Source organism: Heliconius melpomene, chromosome 11, assembly GCF_056956725.1.
Source record: "Heliconius melpomene rosina isolate 202511_hmr_F chromosome 11, ASM5695672v1, whole genome shotgun sequence".
Taxonomy (NCBI): domain Eukaryota; kingdom Metazoa; phylum Arthropoda; class Insecta; order Lepidoptera; family Nymphalidae; genus Heliconius; species Heliconius melpomene.
The window spans coordinates 116,265-144,226 of NC_140399.1; the positions used below are offsets into that span (position 1 = coordinate 116,265).

The 27,962-nt window shown below is 40.2% G+C and overlaps 1 protein-coding gene across 3 annotated transcripts; it reads left to right on the forward strand.

Annotated features, from left to right (window-relative positions):
- Positions 1–15,048: 15,048 nt before the first annotated feature.
- On the forward strand, positions 15,049–21,115 carry LOC146534219 (uncharacterized). Of its 3 annotated transcripts, none has more exons than XM_085193054.1 (9): positions 15,049–15,207; positions 17,371–18,184; positions 18,269–18,622; positions 18,865–19,060; positions 19,147–19,325; positions 19,416–19,547; positions 20,172–20,286; positions 20,502–20,601; positions 20,965–21,115. In XM_085193054.1, exons 2-9 carry the CDS (start codon positions 17,378–17,380, stop codon positions 21,020–21,022), a joined length of 1,941 nt encoding a protein of 646 aa, XP_085049180.1. In that variant the 5' UTR covers positions 15,049–15,207; positions 17,371–17,377; the 3' UTR covers positions 21,023–21,115. The 3 variants fall into 3 exon arrangements, with proteins under 3 accessions (XP_085049180.1, XP_085049182.1, XP_085049181.1); XM_085193055.1 differs by having other exon boundaries at positions 15,074–15,213; XM_085193056.1 differs by lacking the exon at positions 20,502–20,601 and having other exon boundaries at positions 20,965–21,114.
- The last annotated feature ends 6,847 nt before the right edge of the window (positions 21,116–27,962 follow it).

The following is a 27,962-nucleotide window of genomic DNA, read 5'->3' on the forward strand; positions in this document are numbered from 1 at the left end:
ATCTTATAAAGGTTTCTTTTCTCTTTAAAAAGGACGGGACCCTAAAAAAAGAATTATCCAAATCGATTCATGTATTTCCGAATAATCGGTGAACATACATTAAAAAAAACGCTTTATTTTGAAAGTCGGTTAAAAATAGCCTAGTACCTAGTGCTTACGGAACGACACCTTGAGTGACATTTTTTATTCCATTAAATAAGTGTTTGTGCTCTCCGAAACTATTTAGTACTTGCTAGTTACAACATTGTAATTCTCTTTCATCCATATTACTTACACCAACATGTTGACCTTGTGAGTTTAGCGCCGCGCACAGTTGGAAACATGGCATCGTACGAGTATATAATATACCTAGGAATTGGTTTAGCTTTATGTGAGCTAAAATTAATTAATATATTTCACACAGAGTATTAAATAAAATTAATCAACATTAAATTTAGATAAGTGAGCTGTAGGCGCCTCTACCGACCTTGCTAACGGCCAACTCTCTAGGTAGAAGCACAGAGAGAAGCATTTTAACCGACTTCTGGAAGAAAAGGAGGTTATCAATTCGACTGTATTTTTTTTATGTTTGTTACCTCCATAACCTTTGACTGGGTGAACCGATTTTGATATTTTTTTTTATTTGAAAGGTAATGCTTCCCATGTGGTCCTATTTTTTTTGTCCATGTCTGACAATGGTATCTATGAGAAAATCCCATAAGTCTTTAATTTGCATTAAGTATGTGCGCGATTCGAATAAATTAATTTTTAACAAAAAGAAAAACCGACTTCTAACAACGAACTAAAAAGTGAAAAATAATTTTACTAAGATTTTATAATTTTGAAGTCGGTGCCAAGTAAAACAAACAGGCTTAGTAATTAGATATTGTAGTAAAGGTGTTCTACCATTAGTTTGACAATTTATTTTACGATTTTTAGTGATGGGTAGATCTTAAAATGATGCTTCTTGAACGAGTGGTGATGGTGGTGGTAGTGGTTGTCAACGAGTGGTTGTGATTGTTCTATGTAAAACTTCATTTAATTAGCTATTATTTTTGTGCAAAGTTACATTTTGGTATATTGATAAGAACAAACATAAAAAGTATTCGGGTGAATTCGGAATCTCCCTTTTTTGAAGTTGGTTGAAAATGAGAACATCCTCTTTTTTGAGATTGATTGAAAAGAAATGCAACGATCAGGAATCTCACTTCTGACATCAATTTAAAAAGTTTTTGCTTGTAACTATTACAGTATAATCATTTTTTTTCAAACTTTCTCAATTTTCACCGGATTCCTTAATCGGAACCTAACCAAACTTTCATCAAATTATCCTTGAAGTGTATCCTTTCAAATAAAAAAAGAATCATCAAAATCGGTTAGCGCGACATTGAGTTATTCGGCTATTTGTCGCGCACATACCTAATGCAAATTTAAGACTTATGTGATTTTCTCATAGATACCATTGTCAGACATGGACCAAAAAAAAATGGGACCATTCGGGAAGCTTCACCTTTCAAATAAAAAAAAAAATTCAAAATCGGTCCACCCAGTCAAAAGTTATGAGGTAACAAACATAAAAAAAAAAAAAAATAAAAAAAAAATACAGTCGAATTGATAACCTCCTTTTCTTACAGAAGTCGGTTAAAAAGTATTCGGGTGAATTCGGAATCTCCTTTATTTGAAGTTGGTTGAAAATGAGAACATTTTTTACATGTATTCTATAATCTTTTTTATTACCGGTCAATTTCCTTCGTGTATTTTCCATACAACGTGACATTGGCGAAATGAATTGTGCTCAACTGGCACGCTCGAAACGCCATATATCAAGAAATCAATCAAATGAGAGCATCCTCTTTTTTGAGATTGGTTGAAAAGAAATGCAACGATCAGGAATCTCACTTCTGACATCAATTTAAAAAGTTTTTGCTTGTAACTATTACAATATAATCAATTTTTTACCAAAAAAATAAACTTTGTCAATTTTGAACGGATCCCATAATCGGAACCTAACTATACTTTTACCAAATTATCCTTGAAGTGTATCCTTTCAAATTATGAGGTAACAAACATAAAAAAAAAAAAATACAGTCGAATTGATAACCTCCTTTTCTTACAGAAGTCGGTTAATAAAAAAAGAATCATCAAAATCGGTTGGCGCGACATTGAGTTATTCGTCTATTTGTCGCGCACATGCCTAATGCAAATTTAAGACTTATGTGATTTTCTCATGGATACCATTGTCAGACACGGACCAAAAGAAAAAGGGATCATTCGGGAAGCTTCACCTTTCAAATAAAAAAAAAATTCTAAATCGGTTCACCCAGTCAAAAGTTATGAGGTAACAAACATAAAAAAAAAAATACAGTCGAATTGATAACCTCCTTTTCTTACAGAAGTCGGTTAAGAAGACGAATACCTCAATGTCGCGCCAACCGATTTTGATGATTCTTTTGTTATTTGAAAGGACACATTTCAAGGATAATTTGGTGAAGGTTTGGCTAATTTCCGAATATGGGATCCGGTCAAAATTAAGAAAAAAAAATGTTGTTTTTGTTTTTCTTTGGTAAAAAAATAATTATAATGTAATAGTTACAAGGAAAAAACATTGCTAAAATTGATGTCAGAAGTGAGATTTCTGATCGTTGCTGATCTGATTCTGATTTCTTTCAACCAACCTCAAAAAAGAGGATGTTCTCAGTTTCAACAAACTTCAAAAAAGGGAGAGATTCCTCAGAATCCCGCTTTTTCACTTCAAATTTAAATCCCGCTTTTCACCGAAACAAAATCTGGCAACGATGATATACACGCTTTTTTTATATGTTCAGAATAAGTCGAGGATAGGTAATTGTATTTAATTATTTATACTTTAAGTACTTGATGTTTTATTAAAGTTGGTAAAGAAGGGTGTGATCGTATAAAGTCAACGTGTTAAACGTGCGTGTTGGGATATGAGTGCTAGTGAGTGTTAGATACCTGTGACTGTGTGCCCGCGAGCACGGCCGCCGGGCGTGATACGGCCGGGCGCGAGGCCCCGGGGGGGTGGACGACTGAAAGAGGGGAGGGGGGAGGTGGCCCGAACAAACATGGCCGCCTACCGCGTCACGTGCCGCCCCGCACCGCACCTCAGATATTAGCTTTTCACGGAAAATACACAAAAAAACAACTGATAAGATCCGTGATGAGGTCGATCGGCCATCAATAATCCGCGACGTATCTATCAGATCGCCGGCGGGATTACGACACCGACACTTCCCCGCACCGCGCACTCCGCACCCCGCACTGTCGACCACTGAGCCATCAGCGACCACCACTACCACAACCACCACCACGACCTACAGATGGACTAGCTCCCTACAGTGTATCACTAGTAATGAGCGACGTCGAGATACACGCACTCTCGTAATCAAATCTGTGTGCCTATCTGATAATTACTCCATATCGGGGATGGTATCGCGATATCTCAGCCACTGTAGATAGCTTGCAGGACGCCAGCTAGGACGAGGGGGACCCTGGAGGGGGGGGGGGGGGGTGTCAGGGGGAGAGGGCACGCCGTCTAATGTTTGCTGACGTTATCTTTAGGCTTGGCGGTTGAACAGCTTGTACCCTATGGCGTGTCCTTGCGTGACCTGTACGCCTTAAAAATTACGTGAAAATTATAAAATTTGGGTTGACTTCAGCAGTTAGGAGAGGCACGGGGCGCGAGGGCGAGCACTCACAGCTGTTCTACTAGATACTGTATCTGCCAGATACGATTATCAAACTCTAAGATATGCAATCTCACATTAACGGCTAGTTAAGATAAATGAGATAACATTTTGCATATCTAAGGAGCGATAGGAGCCACACGCGGGGTCGATGCACTCGCCGGCTTATCTGCAGGACTCCTGGCTGACGTGCAGGTTGGGCTCCGCCAGGCGGGTAAATTAAAAGAAATGAATAACACTTGTAAAGACAAAAATATTAATAAAATGAAGGCAAGAGGGCTTTGGTTGACCTTCGAGAACACAGTTTCAATTATATTGGAAGAGAGTCACGTAAAAAGCATGGTACCTACTCCGGGAGGGGTGTATGAAGTATTGATGACAAGGGATGAAGCGAAAATGGACATGGACTTTTAGCGTTTTGCGCGAGAAGAAAAATCCAAATGATAAAGCATGAAGCTAAAAGAATTATAATAAAATGAAATATAATATAATTGTGAGTATATAAGTAAGTACGTGGGTATGTATAACATTATAAGGACATTCACGTCTTCAGTACGTACTGTATGTGTGCATGTATGCATGTGTGCATGTATGTATGCATGTATGCATGTGTGCATGTGTGCATGTATGTATGCATGTGTGGACCCACTCACAGATAACAGACCGATAACGTGATTAGCGATAAACCCTCGTAATTAAAACTATGTTAGATATGTTATAAATAAGTGAAGGAATTATATTAGAATATATATTTGGTATTTGAGCTTAGAGTAGTAATTCTAGGTAGGTATATGACGTGGCTCTTTTTTGACACTTTCATAAAAATATATATATGTATAGTGAAAGTCGGGTTTTTTTTTTTTTATGGAAGAAGGACAAAGCAAACGAGCGTTCGGGTCACCTGATGATGATCACCGCCGCCCACGACTCCGTGCAGCACCGGAGGAGCTACAGGTGCGTTGCCGGCCTTTAAGGTGGAGATAGATGCGCTTTTTGAAGGTACCCATATCGTACCGACCTGGAAACACTGCCGCGGGTAGGCCATTCCACAGTTCGGTGGCGCGTGGAAGGAAATTTCTACGAAACCGCACAGTAGTGGAGTGCCACGTATCCAGGTGGTGTGGATGGTATTTAAGTTTGTGACGTACTGTGCGGTTGGAAAATTCGGCGGCAGGTAACAGGTCGAACAGTTCTTCAGAACACTCACCATGAAAAATGCGATAGAGAACGCACAGCGAGGAGACGTTTCTACGCAGAGCCAAAGTGTCAAGCCTTTCACAGCTTACTGGGTCCTTAATGATTCGAACAGCTCTACGTTGTATGCGATCAAATGGGTCAAGCTGATACTGGGGTGCACCAGCCCAGAGATAAGAACAGTACTCCATGTGTGGCCGAACCTGGGCCCTATATAGGGCCAATCGGTGTTTTGGCGTGAAGTACCGTCTCGCTCTATTGATGACCCCCAGTTTCTTCGAGGCCAACTTGGCCTTGCTTTCCAGATGATCGCGATACTGGCAGTCACTAGAAACATTAAGGCCCAATATGCTGATACTGGGCGCGGCTAAAAGGGGAGTATTCTGAAAGACTGGCGATACGATAAAGGGGGTTTTTTTAGTGGTTAACGCGCAAACCTGTGTCTTCAGGGGGTTAAATTGGACCAGGTTCTTTTCACCTCATGAAGAGACAATCTCGAGGGACGCCTCAACAGAAGACACAAGTTTATTTCGGTACTGTTCAGCGTTTTCCCGAGAAAGACTTGCGCGGCCGGAGTAAACAGCGTCCACCGTGCTGTCATCTGCATAGCAATGAATGCTAGAATCTTCCAGCATGTCATTGATATGCAGAAGAAACAGCGTGGGGGACAGCACGCAGCCTTGGGGAACGCCAGCGTTCACGGGCATATGATTGGAGCAAAAACCGTCGACAACGACCTTGATGCTGCGCCCAGTGAGAAAGCTGGCGATCCACCTGCATAAGTTCTCGGGAAGCCCATAGGATGGAAGTTTGGCAAGGAGCGCTCCATGCCACACTCGATCAAAGGCCTTCGCCATGTCCAAACTAACTGCCAGGCCCTCTCCCTTGCTTTCAATAGCCGCAGCCCAACGGTGGGTAAGGTAAACCAGAAGATCACCGGTTGAGCGACCATGGCGGAAGCCATATTGACGGTCATTAATCAATCGGTGATCCTCTAGATAAACCAAGAGCTGGCTATTGATGATGCTCTCCATGACTTTTGAGAGTAGGGAGGTGATGGCAATAGGCCTGTAGTTAGATGGATCGGATCCATCGCCCTTCTTCGGGATCGGGTGGATAAGAGCGCTCTTCCATGAAGCTGGGACTACGCCGACTGAGTAAGAGTGCCGAATCAAACGCGTTAGCATCGGTGTCAGCTCAGGAGCACAAGAACGAAGCACTAAGGGGGAGATGCCATCTGGTCCGCTCGACTTATGGATGTCCAAAGAGGACAGAGCTCGCCTTACAGCTTTTTGGTTGAACTTAACCTCAGGCATTGAGCTCTGGCACCGCGGGATGGTCGGTGGCGTTGATCCTTGGTCATCCAAAGTCGAGTTCGAGGCAAAGAGAGCGCCCAGGAGATCGGCTTTCTCCTTCGCCGTATGGACCAAGATGTCATTCACCTTGCGTAAAGGCGGAAGCGAAGGCTGGCTGAAGTTGCCGAGTGCCGCCTTTGAGAGCGCCCAAAACTGGTGAGTTCCGGACGGGTAGCTCTCAAGCTTCTCGCCGATTTTGGCGATATGCTGGGACCTTGCTTTGGCAATTTGCCGCTTAAAGGACCTAGAGGCCGGGTTATACTCTCTTTTTGAGGCTTTCACCTTCGGGTCCTTAGTAACCAGTGCCTCGGCCCAGATTTGATATGCCTCGCGTTTGCTAAGGGCAGAAAGTTTGCAAGACGTATCAAACCAAGGCTGTGACTTGCCACCGATGGGCACTACAGTGCTAGGAATGTAAAGTTCCATGCCCTACAGAACCACGTCGGCAACAGCAGCGGCACAGGTACTAGGATCGTCAGAAGAGAAGCAAACCGGTCCCCAGGGATAAGATGAGTAAAATGTACGTATCCCATCCCAATCTGCTGACTTGTAGTGCCAAACGCGACGAGTTGCGGGTGTTCTGCGACTGCCGCGCTGAACGGGCACGACACTCCGTACCAGGCAATGGTCAGAAGACCCCAAAGGAGCATCGACGACCACCTGGTACTGTTCCGGGTGCGAAGTCAGCAGAAGGTCCAATAAGGAGGCATTGTGGTTGTCCACGTCCGGGAGTCGCGTAGGCGACTCGACCAATTGGGACAATCCATTCGCCGTAGCAAGGTCAAAAACGGCCCTCCCAGCGTGGTCGGTGGTGCGTGATCCAAGCCAACTGGCATTGTGCGCGTTAAAATCGCCAAGTATCACGACCTCAGCAGAGGGGATCTGTGAGAGCATATCGTCGATGGCCGATTGCATGTGCTCCATGAGCCGATCCGTTTCCGCATTGCCACTGTGGGACCTGTAAAGGCATGCGTAGACTCGGGTTCGATCGTCCGAGTCAACACGGAGCCAGATAGTCGACAGGTCCCGACCTTCAAGATTAGCAAGACGACGGAAACTCGACCCCGGCATGAGGCATAAAGTTGTGTTCTATTTTATAGCCGGGGTATTGGAGGTAGGCTGTGTCGCTCGGTCGGACAATTTGAGTCTCCGTCAGAAATAACAAGGCCGGCCGTGCCGTCTCAAGATGGTGGTGGACGGCATTCAGATTGGAGTGAAGACCCCTGATATTGGAAAAGTCCACGTTTAGTGTGGTAGGGGTTGCCGTGGGGCGTACGTCTCGTTTGCCTTGTTTGCAATTTGGTCTTGTGCGCGGTACGTTGCCCTCCCCAGAATTCGAAGGGCAGCCTGAGCTTGAGGACTCAGGGAGGGATTCTCCAGCATCGGAGGTGCTGGTACCCTCCTGGGGTAGATTCTCTTTATGTGCCGCTTTCATATTCCAGGGAGGGGTGGGGGTTGGGCTCCGGAGCCCGGCATTACCTAATGCGAAACGCAGTGGCATAAAGCCACTACTTAACGCCGGTTTTAAATGCCGGGGGTGGTATTGATCCGGTCGAGTCTGCCCAAACGTGTTGCCATTGCTGGCGACGTGACTCTACCACACGTACTTTAGTCGCCTCTTACGACACCATCAGTACCAGGGTGATCCTATTCTAGGCCGGGATCACACGGCCAAAATTTTTATTACGTTGTGGCTTATGATATAAATAAATATAATGATGTTTATAATAGCGCGGCACACCTTGCGCTGCAGAGTGTGCTGGTTGCAACTTGCTGGCGTCAGCGTGACTGACTGCTTATTTAAAGTGATATGAACACACAATTAGATTTTACAAAAAATATGAGTTGAGGGCGTGTGCTGTGCGCCCCATGCCTACTTGACGCTATCATATTTCACATATTTTGTTTTAAGAAAATACTCTCCTCCAGCATTCTTGATACTTTGGGGTTTTAGCTACACGAACGCCCTCCCATTGAGCTCTGTTGCTCATCTCGCGGTGTTCATTTGGGTGGAAGAAAACTAACCTTCACTAGCTAATAGATAAAGATAGATAGATAGCCTAGATAAAGTAAAAAATTATAAACAAGCCAATCGTGGCGCAGCACCACAAGCGGGTGGTAGGTTGTGAATTCGATCCCACTCGAGAAAATTAAATATTTATTTTTTAACACTAGGCTCCCTCTGTCTATATGCGGCATAAAGCTAGACGCAATTTTTTTAATATTTTCTTAAAATAATTTAATTATATAGCCATGTTATAGCCAGTTAATCCTGTAAAGTTACTCCCGCTTTCAACTAATAGGTGTTGTGTAAATGACATACTTCAAGTAAGTATGAATATTAAGAATGGTCAAACTTTTGCTTACGCAGACGACACTGCAATTGTCTTTTCGGGTCCTTCTTGGAACGAGGTAAAGCAAACCGCGGAAATAGGACTCGCAAAAGTGTCTCTCTGGCTTAAATCTAATGTTCTTACACTTAATATAGACAAAACTAACTACATTTGCTTCACTATAAACAGTAGAACTCAACCCGGAACTAATTTTATACTAGAATTGCACAACTGCCCGTATAGTAATATTTCTGTATGTGATTGTGCCCCTTCGATATTGAGTAGAGTTTCTACTACCAAATACCTTGGTGTAATGCTTGATCAGCGTTTATCATGGCATACACACGTAGACTATACAAGCACGAGAATTCGAAAACTTATATGGGTTTTTAAAAATCTGAGACATGTAACAAATAAAACAATACTAATCCAAATCTACGTAGCTTTAGCGCAGTCAGTATTGGGATATTGTATCTCTGTATGGGATGGAGCATCTAAAATAAAGTTCCTTCAGATAGAAAGAGCACAAAGATCCTTGCTGAAAGTTATGTTTTTTAAACCTTTTAGATTTTCAACAGAGAGTATATACTCTAGCTGCGACTTATTGTCTGTACGAAAGCTATATATATTAAATTGTGCTTTGAAGGTTCACAGAGCTGTAGTTTTTCCAAACAATCTGGAGCAACCTAACAAAAGGAGGTATGTCCCAGCTTATACTCCTCTTATGAAAACTAAATTTGGTAACCATCAATTTGCAAACCAGTCGAAGTGTTTATATATTGCAATAAACAAAATATTAAACTTATATTCCTTAAACTTCTTTGAATGTAAAAAAGCAGTTACTGCTTGGCTGCGAAGCCTAGATTATGACTCTATAGAAGCCCTGATGCGACGTTGAATTTGCACTACACATACACACACACAAACACACACACACACACACACACACCCAACCACACACCATCCACGAACAGACAAACACATGCACACGTTTTAGCTTATATTGATCTATATACATAAATTTAGTTATTTATTATTATTGTTTATTTTTTAATTTCTATATATTTTGTATTGTAAAGTAGCTATAATTATATCCCATTTATTTTTGTCTTTGTTTCCATAACGAATGTATGAAGTGTTATGGAAGAGCGGGGCCTCCTGTTACAAGTACTAGTATTATACTAGTTACTTACTAGGTTGGTCTCATTACTTTCTATGTAGCTATATAATATGTGGAACTGAAATAAATATTTTTTATTTTTTATTTTTTTTTTAACTGTAGGTATACATATACATAAATAAGGCACAGAACTTGCATGATACGTTTCGAAACACTGAAATGTTTAGAGGTACCTATAGTGAGAGGTCAAGAGAGCGCCGACGCCCTCGCCACCTGCGTCGTCCCACGGCTCACGGCCCACAGGGCTCGACAGACCGTATATAGCAGGGTAGGCAGAGGGAACCTAGTGCCATTGTTGAGTGATGGAACTCAACGCCGCGTTTTGACTTGTTACCAGAGCGAAGAAATGAAAATAATTCACTTCATCCGCTGAGAAGGTATCGAATTCACTAATGGAGAGTGGACTGTCTTAATACTAGGTTCCCTCTGCCTACAGCCTACTGCTGTGCGCGGGATACAGCGGGAAGTTGATTATTACACCTTTAATTATTACTTATACCTATTTGTAAACTAAGCTTAGGAAGGTATAATATTAATATATCTTGTTATATTCTTTTAAGAGAATTCAAGGGTTGCATTTCCTAAATAACTAAGTTAATATTAAGTTTTGTAAATAGAATATAAACTTAGACTTAGGAAAATAGACTAAGTTAGCTTTCTTGATGATAAAAAGTGTATATTTGTATCAGTCACTTTGACTTGGTTTGGTATCATTTGTATACAGATAGAACAACAAGTACGAGTGTAATATACAAAATCCTTATTTCTAATTTTGTGTCTTATCTTTATGACCAAAAAATGTTCTTTTATCACAAGTAGGTACGACTATACAAATATAAGTAGATATATATATATATATATATATATATATATATATATATATATATAGTTAAACCTTACATGTAACTCCGGCATATTCTACATTATAAAAGGTCTTTTTTTTATTTATTCCTTTAGAAAAGAGTCGGAGTATATTAACTGTAGTTTCTCTCTGCGTAAGTATTCTGCTGCTTCTATGCAGAAAAAGGCGTGCACTTGCGTAAAGCACCTCCTGACACACTTTTGCCTAAACAAAACACATAGTTCAATTTCCTTCGTGTGTTTTCCATACAACGTGACATTGGCGAAATGAATTGTGCTCAACTGGCACGCTCGAAACGCCATATTTCGAGAAATCAATCAATCAAAACACATAGTTAGATCGTGCGACGCGGAACTGTATCAAATTATTATTATTATTATTTTCCTATATAATATATAATAATCGTATAAAGTTATTTTGATGAAATATAACATAAACGAAGATGACAGGATAAGCCGATCTCAGGTGAATCATGTGCGCAAGTCACGTCGCTGTCGAACACGCCCTTATCAGTGGAGTGCCGGCGAGATAACGGCAACGCAATGACAGCTTCGATACGAGTCCTCCCGCTAGCTCATACTTCAATAACGTGATAACTTGTGGTTCTTAGGTAAAATAATAATAATGATATGATGCGGCCTCTGTTCTGAGGCACTGCCTCACGGTGGTGCACGACGGTGGTAGGTTGCGTTGAGAGTACAGCGGTGAGTTTCGTCACTGTATCAAACGTCACGAAAACAATGAATATACCCCTATACCCTCGACCCGAGTATTTTGCTAAAAAACCTCGGCCTGTCCAGTATACTTTATGATCATTTCAATTCAAGAACGTTTTACATGAAAGGCGCCACTATCGCATTATTTCCAATTTGGTGTCGTAGAGAAAGATCTCAGACAGTGGAGGTAAACCAACACTGGGGTCGCTGGGGTCTCGGCACCGCTCATCTCATCGTCTTCGAACAAATAGCCCAAACTACGCTTAGAACCGGAAGGCTAGTACATAGGCAGCCCAGCCCAGCCCAGCCCAGCCCAGCCCGGCAGCGCCTCCAGCGTCGTCAGTATCGACAATATCGACAGTAATTAGAGCGATGATCGATGTCTCAAGTAAGCCGCGATAAGATATCGACAGCGGCTTATCGAACGTTTTTATTGTTCGAATTATTGTTATAAACCAAAATGATGCCAAATAAAACGATATTGATGCGGAGGATTACTTGTATTTTAGGCTCTATATGTCTACTTCTAGAGTATACCGAGTTCGAGGAAATCTAAATACTTTTAACTCAAATATTACAAGTATTGAGGTAGGTACCTTCTTTTGACTTAATCAGTACTGTATTGGTCGCTTAACTTTTAAGTCAATTAAGATAAAATGTCATATTGTAATTGCTATCGGAACTTACTACCGGTTCATCTCGATCGTTCACGAAGGTGGTGGGTTTTTTCAGTTTCAAGCATTTTTTAATGAATTTATTACTAAGAATATAATAGAGACTGTGCACCTCTCTCTCTCTCTCTCTCTCTCTCTGTGTTGACAGTCAGACATTGCTTGTATTAACAAGCATTGCACACGTGAATATATGCGAAGGCGGACTTATTGCATCGAGCAATCAGGCTGTGAACAATGCACAGAGGAACGACGTGCACTCATCATGTTACTTGCTTAGAGCATGCCGGTATACCACGTATAACCTGGGACAGAGATCTATTACATTTCAGACAGACATTATGTTAAAACATAACAAAAGTTGAATAATCCATGGAATAGTGTTGTCGTCAAAGATTAGCTTAGCTACAGGTGATGTATAAACGAGCCACATTGAGCAAACGAATGATGTGGAACCTATTGTGAACCTGCGTGGTACCAGTACCACCTACCAGGCACTTACGTCGTAGGTACCACTCAGGGAGGAGTGAAGTGCGTGACGTACCTTCCAGGTTTGTAATAATAAACAATCTTTACCTTATATGAGGCCGTCTCACCACAGACGTGATGATGATGGGTGTCTCTCTGGTAACGAGACAAAGCACAGCATTGAGTTCCATCACTCAGTGGATGGTATTGTCTCAACTCTGTGCGGAGAACGAAATGTCTCAACACTCTCTGAAGAAGGGTCTATATGCGGGATACAGCGTGAAGCTATAAAAAAATAATACATGCATGATGAGTTGGGTTATTAAAGTGTGGTGCCTTATCATAATAAAAAATATAGTAGAAGGCAAATTAACTCTTATCTTCAATTTAAGGATTATTGTAAAATATATTTTTGTAATGAATTATAATAAAAGATATAATCTTGGAAATAATATGGCGATTATAGCGAGTGTTATTGTAATCGAGTGCGACCCTCACTGCGGAACTCACTATTTATTACAGTGAGAATTTAGTGGAATCCTTTCTGAGTGCTCGCTGACACTCCTCGAATAACTTGCAATCTAAAGGTCAGCGTTCTGCGCCGCGTCGTCTGTCAGTCGCTCAGTACTAACGGTAGAGTTTAACTTATATCCTTCACATATAGGTACATAGTAATGTTCCGCTAGGGCAACTAGACGCGAGCGTAGATACCTGTTACATATAACAAATATTTAATTTCCCCGCTATATAATAATAAGTATGTAAAATACAAACATATCCATGGACTTGATATTGAATCACTTCAGATCTATTATAATAGAAAAAAAAGTAAGAAAAAGAAAAATGAAATTATTTATAAAATTTAGCAACGGTAGACAGCAACTACTATAAAAAGAGGAAGAAATGAAGTCAGTCGAGCTGTGAGTTCCACAAAAGCATAAGTGTGCGTCTCTAAACGCGACAGGCGTAGAATTCGATTCCCATTCGAGGATATTTGCTATTCTCATTTCCTCGCGCTGGCTAAGCAAGGTAAAGCCCTCCGTTAAGTTCCGCCACTCAACACGCAATGCCTCGGTGGGAAATGGGGAATTGAAGTGAATGGGAGTAGAGTGTCTTAACATTAGGTTCCCAGGTTCCCTCTGCCTACCCTGCTATGTGCAGGGTACAGCGTAAAGCAAAAAAAATGACTTTATAAAAAAGTTCAGTTTAAAAAAATATTAGTGATATTATTAGAGTCAATGACGTAGGTGGGTACCGTGTGGTACCGTGCTGGTTGTTTGTGGAGCTAACATTAGTCAACTGATAAGCGACCAGCTCCGAATTATATCTCACTATTTGGTTCATACAGCTGTGAATTTATGTATCCTTATATTTAAGTAGGTAAAGGTATATAATAGTAATAATAATAATAAAGTGTAACAATCAAGTAGCCAAGATAATACACCAGCAACTTGCTCTTCAATATGGCCTTGTAGAATTGGAGGTGCCTTACTACAGGTACAATCCCATGTCTGTTCTTGAAAATAGCTGTGCTTTGCTCTACTGGGATCGGTCTATTATTACTGACAGGTATATTGTTGCCAATAGACCTGATATAGTACTAGTAGACCGAGCGGCGCGCCGCGCAGTGATTGTTGACGTTACTATCCCACATGATGAAAATCTCGTGAAGGCCGAAAAAGAAAAACAATCTAAATATTTGGACCTAGCCCATGAGATTACCGCCATGTGGGATGTCAATGCGACTATCATTGTGCCGATAGTGGTTTCGGTTAACGGTCTAATAGCGAAAAGCCTCGACCAACACCTTAAGAGGCTATCGCTTAGCTGTTGGATCAAGAACCGGATACAGAAGGCAGTAATACTTGAGACGGCACGTATTGTGCGGCGGTTCCTCTCTCTGGAGCCCTAGCCACCGATGGCTTGGACCCTTGTCCCGCCCTCGGAAGTGTGGTTTTTTATATTTTTAAATGTATCTTTTTTATAATAATTTATATTTAAAAATGTAAAATTGATTCGCTTATTTAATAAAAGTATATTCTGTGAAGTGTAATACTGATATTATAGGTGGAACCTTCCCAAAAATATATTTATTATCCTGAAAGTTAAAGGCATAAATATTGTTTTTTATCGTCACTGTGTATTCAGCGCAAAACAGGGTAGGTAGAGGGAACCTCGGAATCCAATTAAGACCATTCTAGTCCCCATTTTCCTGCGAATTCCTGAATTACGTGTCAAGAGGCGGAACTGAACTTACTTGGGCACTTGTGTCTCCTGAGGCACGACGGCCCCAATAAATGTAGGATCATTCATTAATATAAATAACAACGGAAATATGTATGTAGTAACGGGAAAATGGAAAAATATATTCAAGTTAAAAATAATTTTATCCAAAACAGATATAAATCAACAAGCAAGGATGAATCACTACGGGTCCCTGAAAGAGCGCGAGTCGCGCCGCAGCGACTCAGCGAGGGCAGAAAATGGTGAAAATGCGGTCCACCAATGAGAGCGCGCCGGCCCTCCCGCCCGCTCCCCCCGCCTCCTCCGCCACCGCCCGCCTCCCCGCCTCCCCGCCTCCCCGCCTCCCCGTCTCCCGCCTCCCGCCTCACCCTCCGCAGATAACACTCGATTTGACGATTCCGTGAGTGATAGTGAGGTGCAGCGATGCTCCGCTCGCGCCCGGCCCAGTCGTAGGAAACACACCAGCAGCGGGGATTAGACCAAATTACAGGTGTCGCGTCGGTGAGTGTATGTTACATTCTATGTTTTAATTAAATATAATTGTTAAGTACTTATAGAAGGAGATCCGCCGGTAGCTCTCTTAGGTACTCGCAAATCACGTCTCGTAGTATTAAGTAATTAAATAAAATACCTACATACATATTTTCTTTTTCTTACATTTGCATAAATTGCTAATGAAAACAGGAAAGTATGTATGTTCCTTATGATAATTAGTAAATAATGAAAATTATACGTCACTGCGGCGGGAAATTCATATTGTAATCAAATGTTAAACTGATTTGTAAAATATGTATTCGTGTAGGCTGTCACTGTATAAAACACTAGTCTGTCCTTAAGGATCGAGTAAACGAATAAGATCGGTCAAGTGCGAGTCGGACTCGCACAAATGCAACATGTAAATATTACTTACTTTAAATAAGTAGTTAGAAGAAATAGTAATAGGAAATATTACTTTTACAGTTGACATATTTAAGTTGGCATATGCATTCAATCTGTGTAAAATGAACTTCAAATATAAGTTTGTTATGATTTTATTCTGTGAAATACCTATAAATTTTCACTTGTCAGATTTTTTGCTTTACTTATGTAAGTTCCCACTTTATGCCAAAATTTTATAACAGACATGAGGTCCGCGGGAAGTAGATACTCTACCTATACCTGGGTATATGTCTCAATGACGCGGCGAATTCCATACAAAATGTAGCGAAAACGATTCTGTTGATTACGTTGACTTTGATGCTTGATTTCTCCCGAACTTGAAGGGGGAGGGACATAGAGCTGAATATTCATTATATTATTAAATTCAGTTCGATACCTCAATGCGGTCTCGACAGATATTTAAATGTAGCAACAACATGTCGGAATATTAAGGAAAATAAAATGCTTCTGAAATATTAATAAATGTGAGAAAATAAAAAATCATATATCATTATTATTGATATCAACTTTATTACAACCTCTGTACCGTATTACTAATACAAATAGGACCAACTAAGTGTTTGTAATTGTACGACTGTTACTAAAACTGTCGAATATAAGTAATTGCGTTATAAGTAAATTGACAAATTAAAACATGAAGTGGAACTGCGTGTTTAGACATAACAAATACACACACAGATGCATAGTGACAGTAGACAACGTCCTCCGGGTCTGAGTTTTTCATCACTTAATAATAATATTTATAATATTTACCAAAATATCTCCAGATTAATAAAAATAGCACATACGTTATTAAATCCAATATTCTAGTACACCGGGAGCCGCCTCCTTCAGTGCTACTCTTTATTACAGTTCATTATAAATTCTGTAAAACTTTCAAAGTAAATATTAAATTATATGTAGACCACAAGTTGTGAACATTGCATGTCCCTCTGAAGTGAACCTTCCCTCGCCTCCACCTGGAGTGTGGTGACATGGCGGCGTCGACGGCGCGGCAGACGACGGCTCGGAGCTACGATAAATATTTTATTAATACGGCCGTTATCAAAGATGTAGGGCCCGGGGCGGTTATCGCGGGATCAGTGTGTACAGCAAACAAGCTCGCCATAAAGTTCCACGAGCTCCGCAGCGCCGGAAACCTGTGAGAGAGAAGAGAATCATGCTCTATTACGTCACGTTTAGGTCCAATATGATTTTCCTACCCTTCTTCTAGACCAAGGAAACAAAAGCTGTCGTATTGCAAGCGGCAAAGGTACAAATTACCGTGAAAGCGCCAATATTTGTTCACGACGAGCACACCGCGCCCGGACGCTATGTGTGCTCAGAGTAACGCTGCTGCGACCGACACGTCGTCGGATTACTTTATACTGTTATGTTATGTTACCTTAGTAACATACAAATTGATTTAAAAAACCCTTTTCAATTATTTCAATAATTGAAATACTTTGTAACCATCATTCAATATTACATAAAATATATGTAGATTGTAGAAATAGCCCGCGTGGAGCTCGGTCGCCTCGCTGCGCCGCCGTCCACGCGGCCGCAGCGCCGGCGCCGCGTGGACTTGTTTCCTATTTGTATTTTAGAACCGACTCGTGTCTTCCGGTTCAAAGCCTTTTGTCTTATTTGCTCAACGTCTGGTTAAGGAAGTTTGTCTTATTTACTCAACAGCCAATTTTAAACTAAACCAAAAAAATGTAAGCTTACATTTGTATTTTTTTAAAGATTCAACATGGAGAATGTATCAAGTATGCCGCAAAGAAATGAAGAGCAGCGCGACTCGGATAACAATGAAGCCCTACAACTAGTCAAAAACGAGGACCGACAGGAGATAGCCGCGGGGGAGGCGAGTTCAAACGGTAACAACGAGAGCGCCTCATCAGGTGTCGCCTCATCAGGTGTCGAACACAGTGCGGAACAGCATTCAGTGATCACATCGCGTCGAGCTCTCAGGACTATCACCACCGCAGGACATATCACCGACGCTAGCGACTTGAACGATGAAGGAGTCAAAGATGAACCTCCTGAACCACCATCGCTGGAGCACGATCAGTTACAGTACGCGCCCAAACTTGAAGACGTAGAAGGTCGGGCCCCAGCAAGTCATTACGACGAAGAAAGGTTGCGATTGGCAGAAGCTGAAACAGCACGATATTTAGCATTTAAACAGGAGACGTATCGCTCATTGCAGTCTCCTACTTTAGCACAACAGGATAAACGAGCACAGCCTCAGTACGCACGGGGACCACCGCCGAGACCAGCCTACGGTCGAGGACTGGCTCTACGCTATGGGGCTCCCCATCACGTAATAGTGGCACAGGATGGTGAAAACGATGAACACGCTCACGAAGCTTTCCTTCAAAAAGAAAAGGCTGAACAATTACAACAAGCTTACGCCGCGTCCGAGGCTGCGAGCGCTCAGGACGGGCGCCAGTACGCCGCGGTGCTGGGGGAGCAGGTAGCTGTCTCTTCTGCATTAGAAATGATACAAACAACATCCTTAAGTAATCAACAAGCAGTAGGAGTCGCTTACCAACAGGTTAAATAATCAAATAAATATAAGTGAAATACTTGTATGACATTAATAGCAGGTAGGTATTAATGTGATTCAAAATTGGTACAGGTAAAATATGAATCCCGGGGCGAGGGCGAGCCTCGACCGACTACGTACGCCAGCCTGCAGCCGGTCACGTCGGTCCACAGCGCGAGCGGCTACTCGTACGCGGGACAGAGCCCGCAGTACGCGGCGGCCGGGTACAGCGCGTACGGCGGCGGCAAGGAGCTGCTGACCCTGTACGGCGCGGGCGCAGCCGCCCCTCGAGGCGACGACTCACCTCCCGGTCAACTGCTGTATCGTAGTGACCCGACTCTCTCTTCTTCTTCCCTCAACACACGCGCCGGTCACGTTGTGTACGGTTCTGTTGTCCCACAATCACAGGCAGTTTATGAAACTCCACCTAGTCCAAATTCTCAACAGGTACGATCTTTAAAGACTAAAATATTTTTAAATGTTATAGCCATGCACTTTAACATGTACCTAACCATAAAGCGATAAAGAAACAAACAATAACATTTTTTTGCATATAAGATAATAAATAAAAGTAAAAAACAAATGTTATTTTTTTTTCTATATCAATTTTAAACAGGTAATTAAAAATGTGTCGATTTTTCTTTTGTGCAAATGTGATTTTCCAATCAGAACTTTGACGTATGTAATAGGTGAACGTGCTGTATACCCACGGCAACACCGTGCAGTACAAGGTAGGCGGCGAGCACTACCTCGGCCAGGGCGGCGGAGTGGAGTTCGTCCCCGTGTCGGGCTACGAAGGCGGCCTGCTGGTGGAGAGCTACGCGGCGCCGGCGCAGTCTTGGCAAACGCATAATATATTGCCTATTGACGATGGGTTTGATCCTAGTAAGGAACATTATGAGCAGTAGTTTAAAGCAATAAGTTTAAACTTCCTAAGATTTATATAAATTACAACGCCTACCTTTCCGTAGGTATGGCAGGAATGGGTGAAGTGAAGGAGTGCGTAAACTGCGCGGCGGCGACCACCCCGCTATGGAGACGCGACGGCACCGGGCACTACCTGTGCAACGCGTGCGGCCTCTACACGCGCATCAATGGCGTCAACCGGCCGCCGCTCAAAGGGCAGAAGGCGAAACCGCAACAGGCTCTCGTAATTGTCTTTCAATACGTACGCATATAGCTTAGAAGTTGTCGAGATAGTATAGTTGGTTAATGCTGTCCTCTCCTCTTCCTGCTGCAGCCCACCAACGGCAACCGGCGCGTGGGGGTGACGTGCGCGAACTGCCGCACCTCCAACACGACGCTCTGGAGGCGCAACAACAACGGCGAGCCCGTCTGCAACGCCTGCGGACTCTACTTCAAGCTGCACAACGTAAGTACTGCTTGTTGTTTATTTATTGTTTTATCTATTTACTTAATGAATGAACGTAGATGATATAACACTGGAAGTGTAGATACTGTACTTGGCTCCAATAGTAATAGATAGTTCCGTATCGGTGTACTGAATGAGTGCGAGCGCGATTGTGCATCGATTACAGCAGGTTACGCTGATTAGACGCCACCAGAGCACGGCAGGTATCTGGCAGGTATCTGGCGGGTATCTGGCAGGTATCTAATCGCAGCTCTGCAACGCAGTTATCAGGGAACTCCTCGGCAAATATTGAGCCTGTATAAAAAATCAAAACACAGGGTCTCATCTAATCTCTCGAGATAAAACGACCGGGGCTACCGACTGATAGAGAATTATCATCGCGTCCACGAATATTCATAATGAGATAAATAATCTTTTATCAATTATCTCCTCGCTAGTAGATACGCTTGTTTAAAGGATGATAGGACCGCGTGTTGGCAGATTACGAGGAGTTCCCCCGTCTGTCGAGGGCAGGAGAGACTCGCGAGCGGTCGCCTGGTGTGCTCTAACTCTTGTAAATTGCGAAATTGAAGTTGATGTTTCATTTTAAATCTAGAAAGAAATGACATGTCTGTTGTTGAACAGGTTAACCGTCCATTAAGTATGAAAAAAGATGGAATTCAAACTCGGAAACGAAAACCCAAGAGCATGGGAGGTGGCGCAGGAGGCGCCGGCGTGTCCAGAGGTGGTGCGCTGTCCGGTATGTATCCACGTCACGTGCTGTAGTCGCTTATGTGCCGATATCTGAGCTGAATGTCCATTGAATACATATCACCATGCAACATTAGGAAATATTATTTTTACATGTTGCTTTAAAAGATGCCGAGCTTTATCAACTAAAGTACATTAGTCAGTAGCAGTGACGTGTGTTGCGTGGTGCTATGTGTTGTTGTTAACTGTGTGTGTTGTGCGCAGTGGAGGCACACTCGCACAAGGTACTGCCTCCGCTGTACGCGGCGGTGGAGGGCGGGGGCGCGCCGCTACTGCTGCTGCCCGCCCGGCACCACGACCTCTCGTGAGTACCTCATCCATCATATACCACTTCTGTACTCCTTGCCCACTAACCTACGCTTAATGTCTACAACTGTTCCCATATACTTAACAGTAAGTGATTTCTTTGTTCTATTTTCAATGTTTATTTTGTATATTATAGCACTCTACTCTCTACACTCTACTAGCTCTACTAGCTCTACTCGTACAGTACACAGAATGTTGTTTTCAACTTACGCTTGCTTGCTCTGCCTCAACCTGTCGCAATGGCGCGACGTCTATTTGCACGTGTCTTACGTTATCTTTGCCTCACAGTGTCGGTTACAGGCGCACACTCGCAGCAATAGCTGTTCCGTATCAAATGATTCAAGGTTCATGTATGTTCCAGGGTACCAGCGCTAGAGCGATCAGGCGCGACCTCCTCCCAGCACTACCGACCTCCGTAACTAAAATTTGGAGCAAATTCATACGAATGTCTAGAATATTTAATAATTTTAATTATAAATATAGTTAGTTTAGTCGGCCATCATCGGCCATCATCGGCCATCATCGGCTTATCGATTCCTTTTCACCAAAGCGCCACCAAAATAGCATTTGTAATTGCGATCCAGGTAGGATTATCTAGCGATCGACGCTGATAGCGTTATCAGCCTTATTGTAATATATTACTTTCAAGTTGACAAATATTATTCGTTTATAAGTAAATTTTATTCCAGAAATAACAAAAATATAACTTACCAAAGATACCTTTGACTCTACATTCTATTAAATACATAATATGGCTGAGAATTTGGAAACGTTGAAAAGGGAATATTCAGAGAATATAACAAAAAGAGGGTGTCCTTGTGCCTACAGTAAAACTTTTAGATTTTGAACAGGCGAATGAAAATAAGTAGGTAATAACAATTATACGAAATATGTGTACTTATATAATAAAAGTAGAGTATATTTGCTGTAGGATGCGTAGGAACTGTTCGTGTAAATAAAAATGTAATGTCGCGTTAGATAAGACTCTTTGTAAATTGTAACATAATGTTAGTGTTAACAGAGAATATACAGACAGTTTAACTTATAATTAAAACGAATTTATTAATATATTTTGTTTTATATAATTATATAGGAGAGAATTAAATGTGTGTGTGCGTGTTTAACGTAGGTGTGTGGATTGTGTACAGGTTGTTAATTTATGTTCGACGAATCACGAATAGTTGCGTATGTGTGTGTGTGCTTTTGGAAATTTTAAATAAAATCATATCTTGCCAAAATAAAATAATAAATTATAATGAGTTTTTTTTAACCTCCTTATCATGTGAACTACATATATTGCCTCTATATTATATATATATATATATATATATATATATATATATATATATATATAATTTTATCGTCTCTTGTAAAAAGCCTCTATTTTTCTTTTGCTTATAAAATATTATAAATTATATATATAATAAAACTTCAATATTAATTTGTGACAGTTATTAATAAAAATATCTGAGAATTTAGTACAACGCTACGTAACCTAACGCCATACCTAGTGTTACCAGATATATATGAAAATATTTATTATCTTAAATAGAGTATTTTCTCTATATTGTGAAATCGAATCCACAACCGTTGAATATAGTTGATTTACACATTGTCTCATTACGTCATAAGATATATAAATTTATGTTTATTTTCTTTTATATTTAGTTATTTTTCTTAATTACTTGTAATTGAAAAAAATATAAATTGCTTGAGATGACTATAATGTTAAGTTTGTATGCCAGCGCCATCTAGGAATAAAAAGTGACAATTAACATTTTTATGTTATCATTCATGTGTAGATGGCGCCCATTTTTTATTTAGTATTTAAAATATTTGTAATATTTATAAGAGGTTTTGAAATAATTTAAATGTACATATATTTAAAAAATACAATAAAATATTTTTACATAAATATTTTAATAAAAAATGAAATAACATAAAATTATAAGTTACGTAAGAAATTACACATAAACTATTATTATTATCTCACATAACTTATGTACGATGAATGACATGGCATGAGTTAGTAATAATAGAGTCAGAATACGATTAAAAGTACTAAATAAGCTTGAATCTTACGCTAAAGCAACTCTGCAATAGTTAAGCTGTGACAACATAGATGTCGCTAGTAGCGATATAGAGAGCTCCTTGCAGTTCCACTTGAGTTGTCGGTCTGGTTTCCGGATGGGAGTTCGTAACAAGTGTAGGCTGTAACTTAGCATGATTTTACATAGTTTTTATTTTTCTTAGCATGAAACGTGCGACACGAATTTTATTTATTCGGCCGATGAGAAGAAAATATATGTAGTTTTAAATGAATTAAATTTATAATGAATACATTTTTCGTATTTTTTTTTACATGACTCTAATTCAACAATTGTGGGTTCGATCACCATTCGGGGGAACGATCTAATGTTATATATGAATATTTTCATTTCTTCACTCTGGTACCAAAGCAAAAAGCCACTCGGCACGCACTGCTTCGAAATTCGGTAGGAAGTGGAGAACCGAGTGTCTTCTCTGATATATTATAATAAAGATATAATTCTATTATATAATTTTATAATAAAGATATATTTCATTAATAGAAAAATACGTATGTATATAAATGTAATTTATATTTCTTATATCATACATAATAATGAATTACAAGTATAAAATGTCTTTATTTTGCTGATACATAATAATAATTGAACATATAAGAGTTTATAGTACCTATTCATTAGTTCGTTCGACGTTCATTAGACTACCTCAGCGCCGTCCGCACATATATAACAAGTTATTGAATAAATTTGTTAATAATGAACATAATACATTACAATTTAATATGAAGAAACGAAACGCTATATTTTACCTATACCTACATAAGTATAAATAAAACTAAAATCTGTGATTTCAAAATAATTTTGTCAAGTACTTATAATTATTTACACGGCACTAAAATACAAACAAATAATTTTAAATCAGTAATAAGTAGGTATGTCGGTTTGTCTTTCTGTTCAGTCCGGTCTGTCTCCGGAACAGCTGAACCGATGGGGACTTCCACTCAAAGATAGAGAGGGTTGAATGACGACATATAGGCATTAGGCAGTTTATCCCAGAATTCAGAATATGGGCATTTTATCCAAAATTTGTCGTACGCGCCTACTTATTTACCTATAAAAGTAGAAAATTTTTATGAGATAATAAAATGAAATCTTATAAATATTTTTAATAGTTCATAACAGTATAGATAACCTTACTAAAATAATCAACCAGTTTTTTCTAAATGCGTTTAAATAATAATAATAAAAAACCGTGTAGTTCAAGCGGGCGAAGCCACGAGGCTCCCTCGCCAGTTATCAAATTTTATCTAAATAAATATATCTAAATGTTCAATATTTTTACATATTCTTAAGAACTTTTTTAAACATGCAACATGTAGATATAAGTGGAATGAGTCCGTATAATGTCGAAGCTGTCTTAACACAGCGACACAGCTGCTACGTGGAAGCGGACAACCGACCGCGGCGCGGGTTCGATTTCCATTCGGGGGAATAAAACATTTTCAGTTTCGCTTTGGTACTAACACCGAGTGCGGTGCAGGTCTCGAGTATTTGGCGGTGCGTATTAGTGCGTATCTTAATTAAGAGGCCATAGAGCTCGTGCCTTTAACCTAGTACAAAATCATCAACAGCCAAGCATAATATCTACATCTATATTCACATTCATTGTGGTTTAGATATAAGTATATAAACTATTTAAATGTGCTCCTAAAATATTTAAATAATGAAATATTTACTTATATTATAATATAAAATTATATAAAATTTGTCTAAATTAATTTATCTTACTTCCAATAATAACTTTTAAAAGTAATATAAAGACAAAGATAATATTTTCTTAGGATACGTATCAATTGTGTATAAAAATGATAATGTAATTAAAATATTGATATATAAGAAAATTAGGTGAGGCAATAATAAGATAAAAAGGATACAGACCTAATATAAATATTAAAGACATATTACTTATAGATACTATTAAAATAAAATAAAACACTAGGTTCCCTTTGTAAAGAAATAAATAAATCAGCTTCACGCTGTATCCCGCACACAGCAGGTGGAGGGGAGGCAGAGGGAACATAGTGTTAAGATATTCCGTTCCGCACTTTCTGCAGAATTCTGGAGACAGAACTCAACGCCGCAAACAAATAGAGATATAAACGTAAATAAATATTTCACTTTCTCAAGTGGGAATCGAACCCTAAATTACATAATTACATTTGATTTCTGATTTGTTTATAATTTAGATAGTTTATTACAGAACCCACCGATGGCATCTGGCATCACCTATCAGACACAACTATGTTCCTGGAGTCCACAGAAGCCCACTGGAGCCCACTGACGTGCAGGTACACCAGTCTATTAAAAGCCGACCCGGTCATTTAAGAAAAGTAGTTTGACATATTTATTTCATTTCCCACATGATTATTAATTCCTCTCAAAACAAAGTCTAACAACTCCTGCAGTAGTCATGGCTATAGAGGTAGGCAGTAGAGGTAGAGGCAGAGGCAGAGGCAGAGGCAGAGGCAGAGGCAGAGGTAGAGGCAGAGGTAGAGGCAATTAGCCGGCAGCGGCGCGGCGTGACCGCCCGTCGGCCGCCGACAGGTTATCATCTACGATAGATATCAATATAAGGGAGCGTTAAACGATTCCTCCCTATCGCGTTTAATATGAAAAAACTGCCGGAGCTCGGGAACTAATGACGACCAAAAAAATGTCGCACTAAATGTATATCCACTTTGTTTGAGGCTTCGACGGCTCCAACAGTTAATGACTCAGTGGAAGTGTAGGTCGTCCGCTATTGAATGTGAATATAAGAAACAAAACGTAGAGACGGACATAAAGAATGTACTATATATGCATTCTACTAACGAATTTTGGAATATTTCACTTTTATTTATTTTCTCAAGTATTCACTAAACAATTAATTAACAAAACTAATTTGAAACATAAATTTATATTTCTATTTTCTTTTTTTTATTATTGCTATTACTAAAATACTTTTTGTACGCACATATTTTATTCCTTCCTTATTTGTAATTTGTTAAAGTTTATCCGAAATATGGCAGTGATTATTCGTAATTAATTCCTTTGATATCCGAGCAGCACTGCAGCAGTGTCACCTCGTACAATGTGTTATTGAGCTTTTCCGCCTCGGTGGAACCCGTCATATAAAAATTAAGATAACTCTTGTCTTCTTCTTGTTAATTAATTAAAGTAAATTATTATATATTTAAAATAATTCGACTACATAATATCAAACAGGTAGGAAGGTACAAAGAATATTTGTATTAAGGCGCTGTAATTTTAATATTACAGTGGTACATACACAGAAATAACGTATTAAATCGTATGAAAACGAGTGGTTCATTCGGTAGAGTCACTAAAACGGCAATTAAATAGAATATTTACATACACTTCATTGATAAAACACGTGCGAGCTTTTTAAATGTATGTCAGGGCGGTAGAGCTAGTCAAAATAGTATGTTTTACAAGTGAAGACATGTGTGAACCCTAGTGAAGGCTATAAAGATAGTTTGGAATACGAGGTCCCAGCATTCTCCGGCGCAGTGTCGTCACCGGCCATCAGTGGTCAGCAGATAAGAGAGGCGAGGCCCCCGGGCCGGCGCGGGGCCCCGCTGCCGGCCCCGGCGCGCCGTCGGGCTCCGGCGGACAGTTCATTAGCGCGGAGGCGCGGGCGATTGATATATTATACGTACACACGAATCGACTAAATTGTCCCGTCGATAAGTGGGCGTGAGAGTGGCGCCGGCACAGCGCTGTATCGCGCTACTCGTCTACAAGCTAAAACAAGCCTTGACCGGACGTGATAGATGCGTGTTTCGGTTGTGTCAATATGTAGATGTAATGTTTTACTCGGAGCAACTTTGATAGAGATTAATATTGGATTGATTTAAGTTGACATGTTTGTTAATAGAGTTGATATTGTAACGTACTCGTAATAGAGTCTATAATGGGCAGTGAGCGTGGAGCGAGGTAGGTCTCTGTCGGGCGCGGCGGCGGGCGCGCAGGGCTAATGTGTAAGCGGTGTCTCGCGGGCACCGCTAATGCGGCCGGCGCCGGCGCCCGCCTAACACAAAAATGTACAACATTCCTGCGTTTAGGCCTTTATTCCTTTTTTATCATGAAATAATAGAACAGGCACAAAGCGCCGCCGCTTATCGACGCTATTCAATTTATTAAAGCATGCCATTACTGCGGCGAGCGGGCGTGAGGCGTGAGGGGAGGGGGGTCTGGTGGGCATTACGCAACGCGGCGGACGGTAGACCACGCTACAATGTTTCTTACTTCAATTATATTATTCACTAGTGGGCCCGGACGCGGTTACGCCCGCGAAAATATAAGCCTAAATAATTAAAATAAGTTAAAAAATAATTATAAGTGGAGATTTATTATTAGAAAAAATATCTGAGTAACCGAAATGAACAAACAAAATGCGCGCGTACTAAACATTTTTCTATATTAAATAATTATTAATTTTTGCGAACAATATTAAATAAAATCTCAAATTATTAAAATTACGATATTTTAAGTGTATAACATCGGTATAGATAACCGAACTGAGATAAATTAATTATAAGCAGCAAATAATTACATAAAAATAATAGTAATTCGAAAATATATAAAAATTTACAAAATCATCAAAGTCATCTGTCCGTTCGCGTCGGTCATACTATACCACTCGTAGGCTAGGTCATTTGGAATCAGTGACATCTTAATTATTTATTAGAATGTTATACAGTAAACTATAATTTCCATCTAGATGAAATGCTAAAAGTGACTTTTATATTTATTTTCATAAGGATGAATATCAAATTATAGAAATCATCTAATTTTTGTTAATGTATACAAATCTATATCGGCGCGCGCTATGTACGCGTTAAGCAAACTCACTTTGGGTGACGTTTTCTTAAAACAACAAACTTTGCAAGCCGTTGCTTAGCAACGCGTAGCGACAATTGTTATTAACATGGCGGAATAAATTGCTTGGCAGACCCTGGCAATAGCCGGGATTAATGCCAGGAGGAAGAAGATGGCGGAATAAATTGCTTGTCAAATTAATTATTTTAATATATTGGTATATATCGAAAATATTACAAATATGAGGAAAAAAAGTATCCTATGTTCATCCCAGGACCCTCAAGTATCTCTATATGAGTATTTTATCACAATTAAATTAGCGGTTTGGCCCTGATTGCGTAAAAGACAGACAGAGTTACTTTCGAATTTATAATATAGTCGGTGCAAAGTAAAACAAAAAGGCTTAGTAATTAGATTTGACACCGACTTT

Bases quoted from the DNA above. Each gene is read 5' to 3' on its own strand.
- LOC146534219 (XM_085193054.1), top strand. From the start codon at position 17,378: ATGGAGAATGTATCAAGTATGCCGCAAAGAAATGAAGAGCAGCGCGAC. The intron at 19,326-19,415 runs GTAATTGTCTTT...TTCCTGCTGCAG, and splicing joins CGAAACCGCAACAGGCTCTC to CCCACCAACGGCAACCGGCG. The intron at 20,602-20,964 runs GTGAGTACCTCA...TGTATGTTCCAG, and splicing joins GCCCGGCACCACGACCTCTC to GGTACCAGCGCTAGAGCGAT.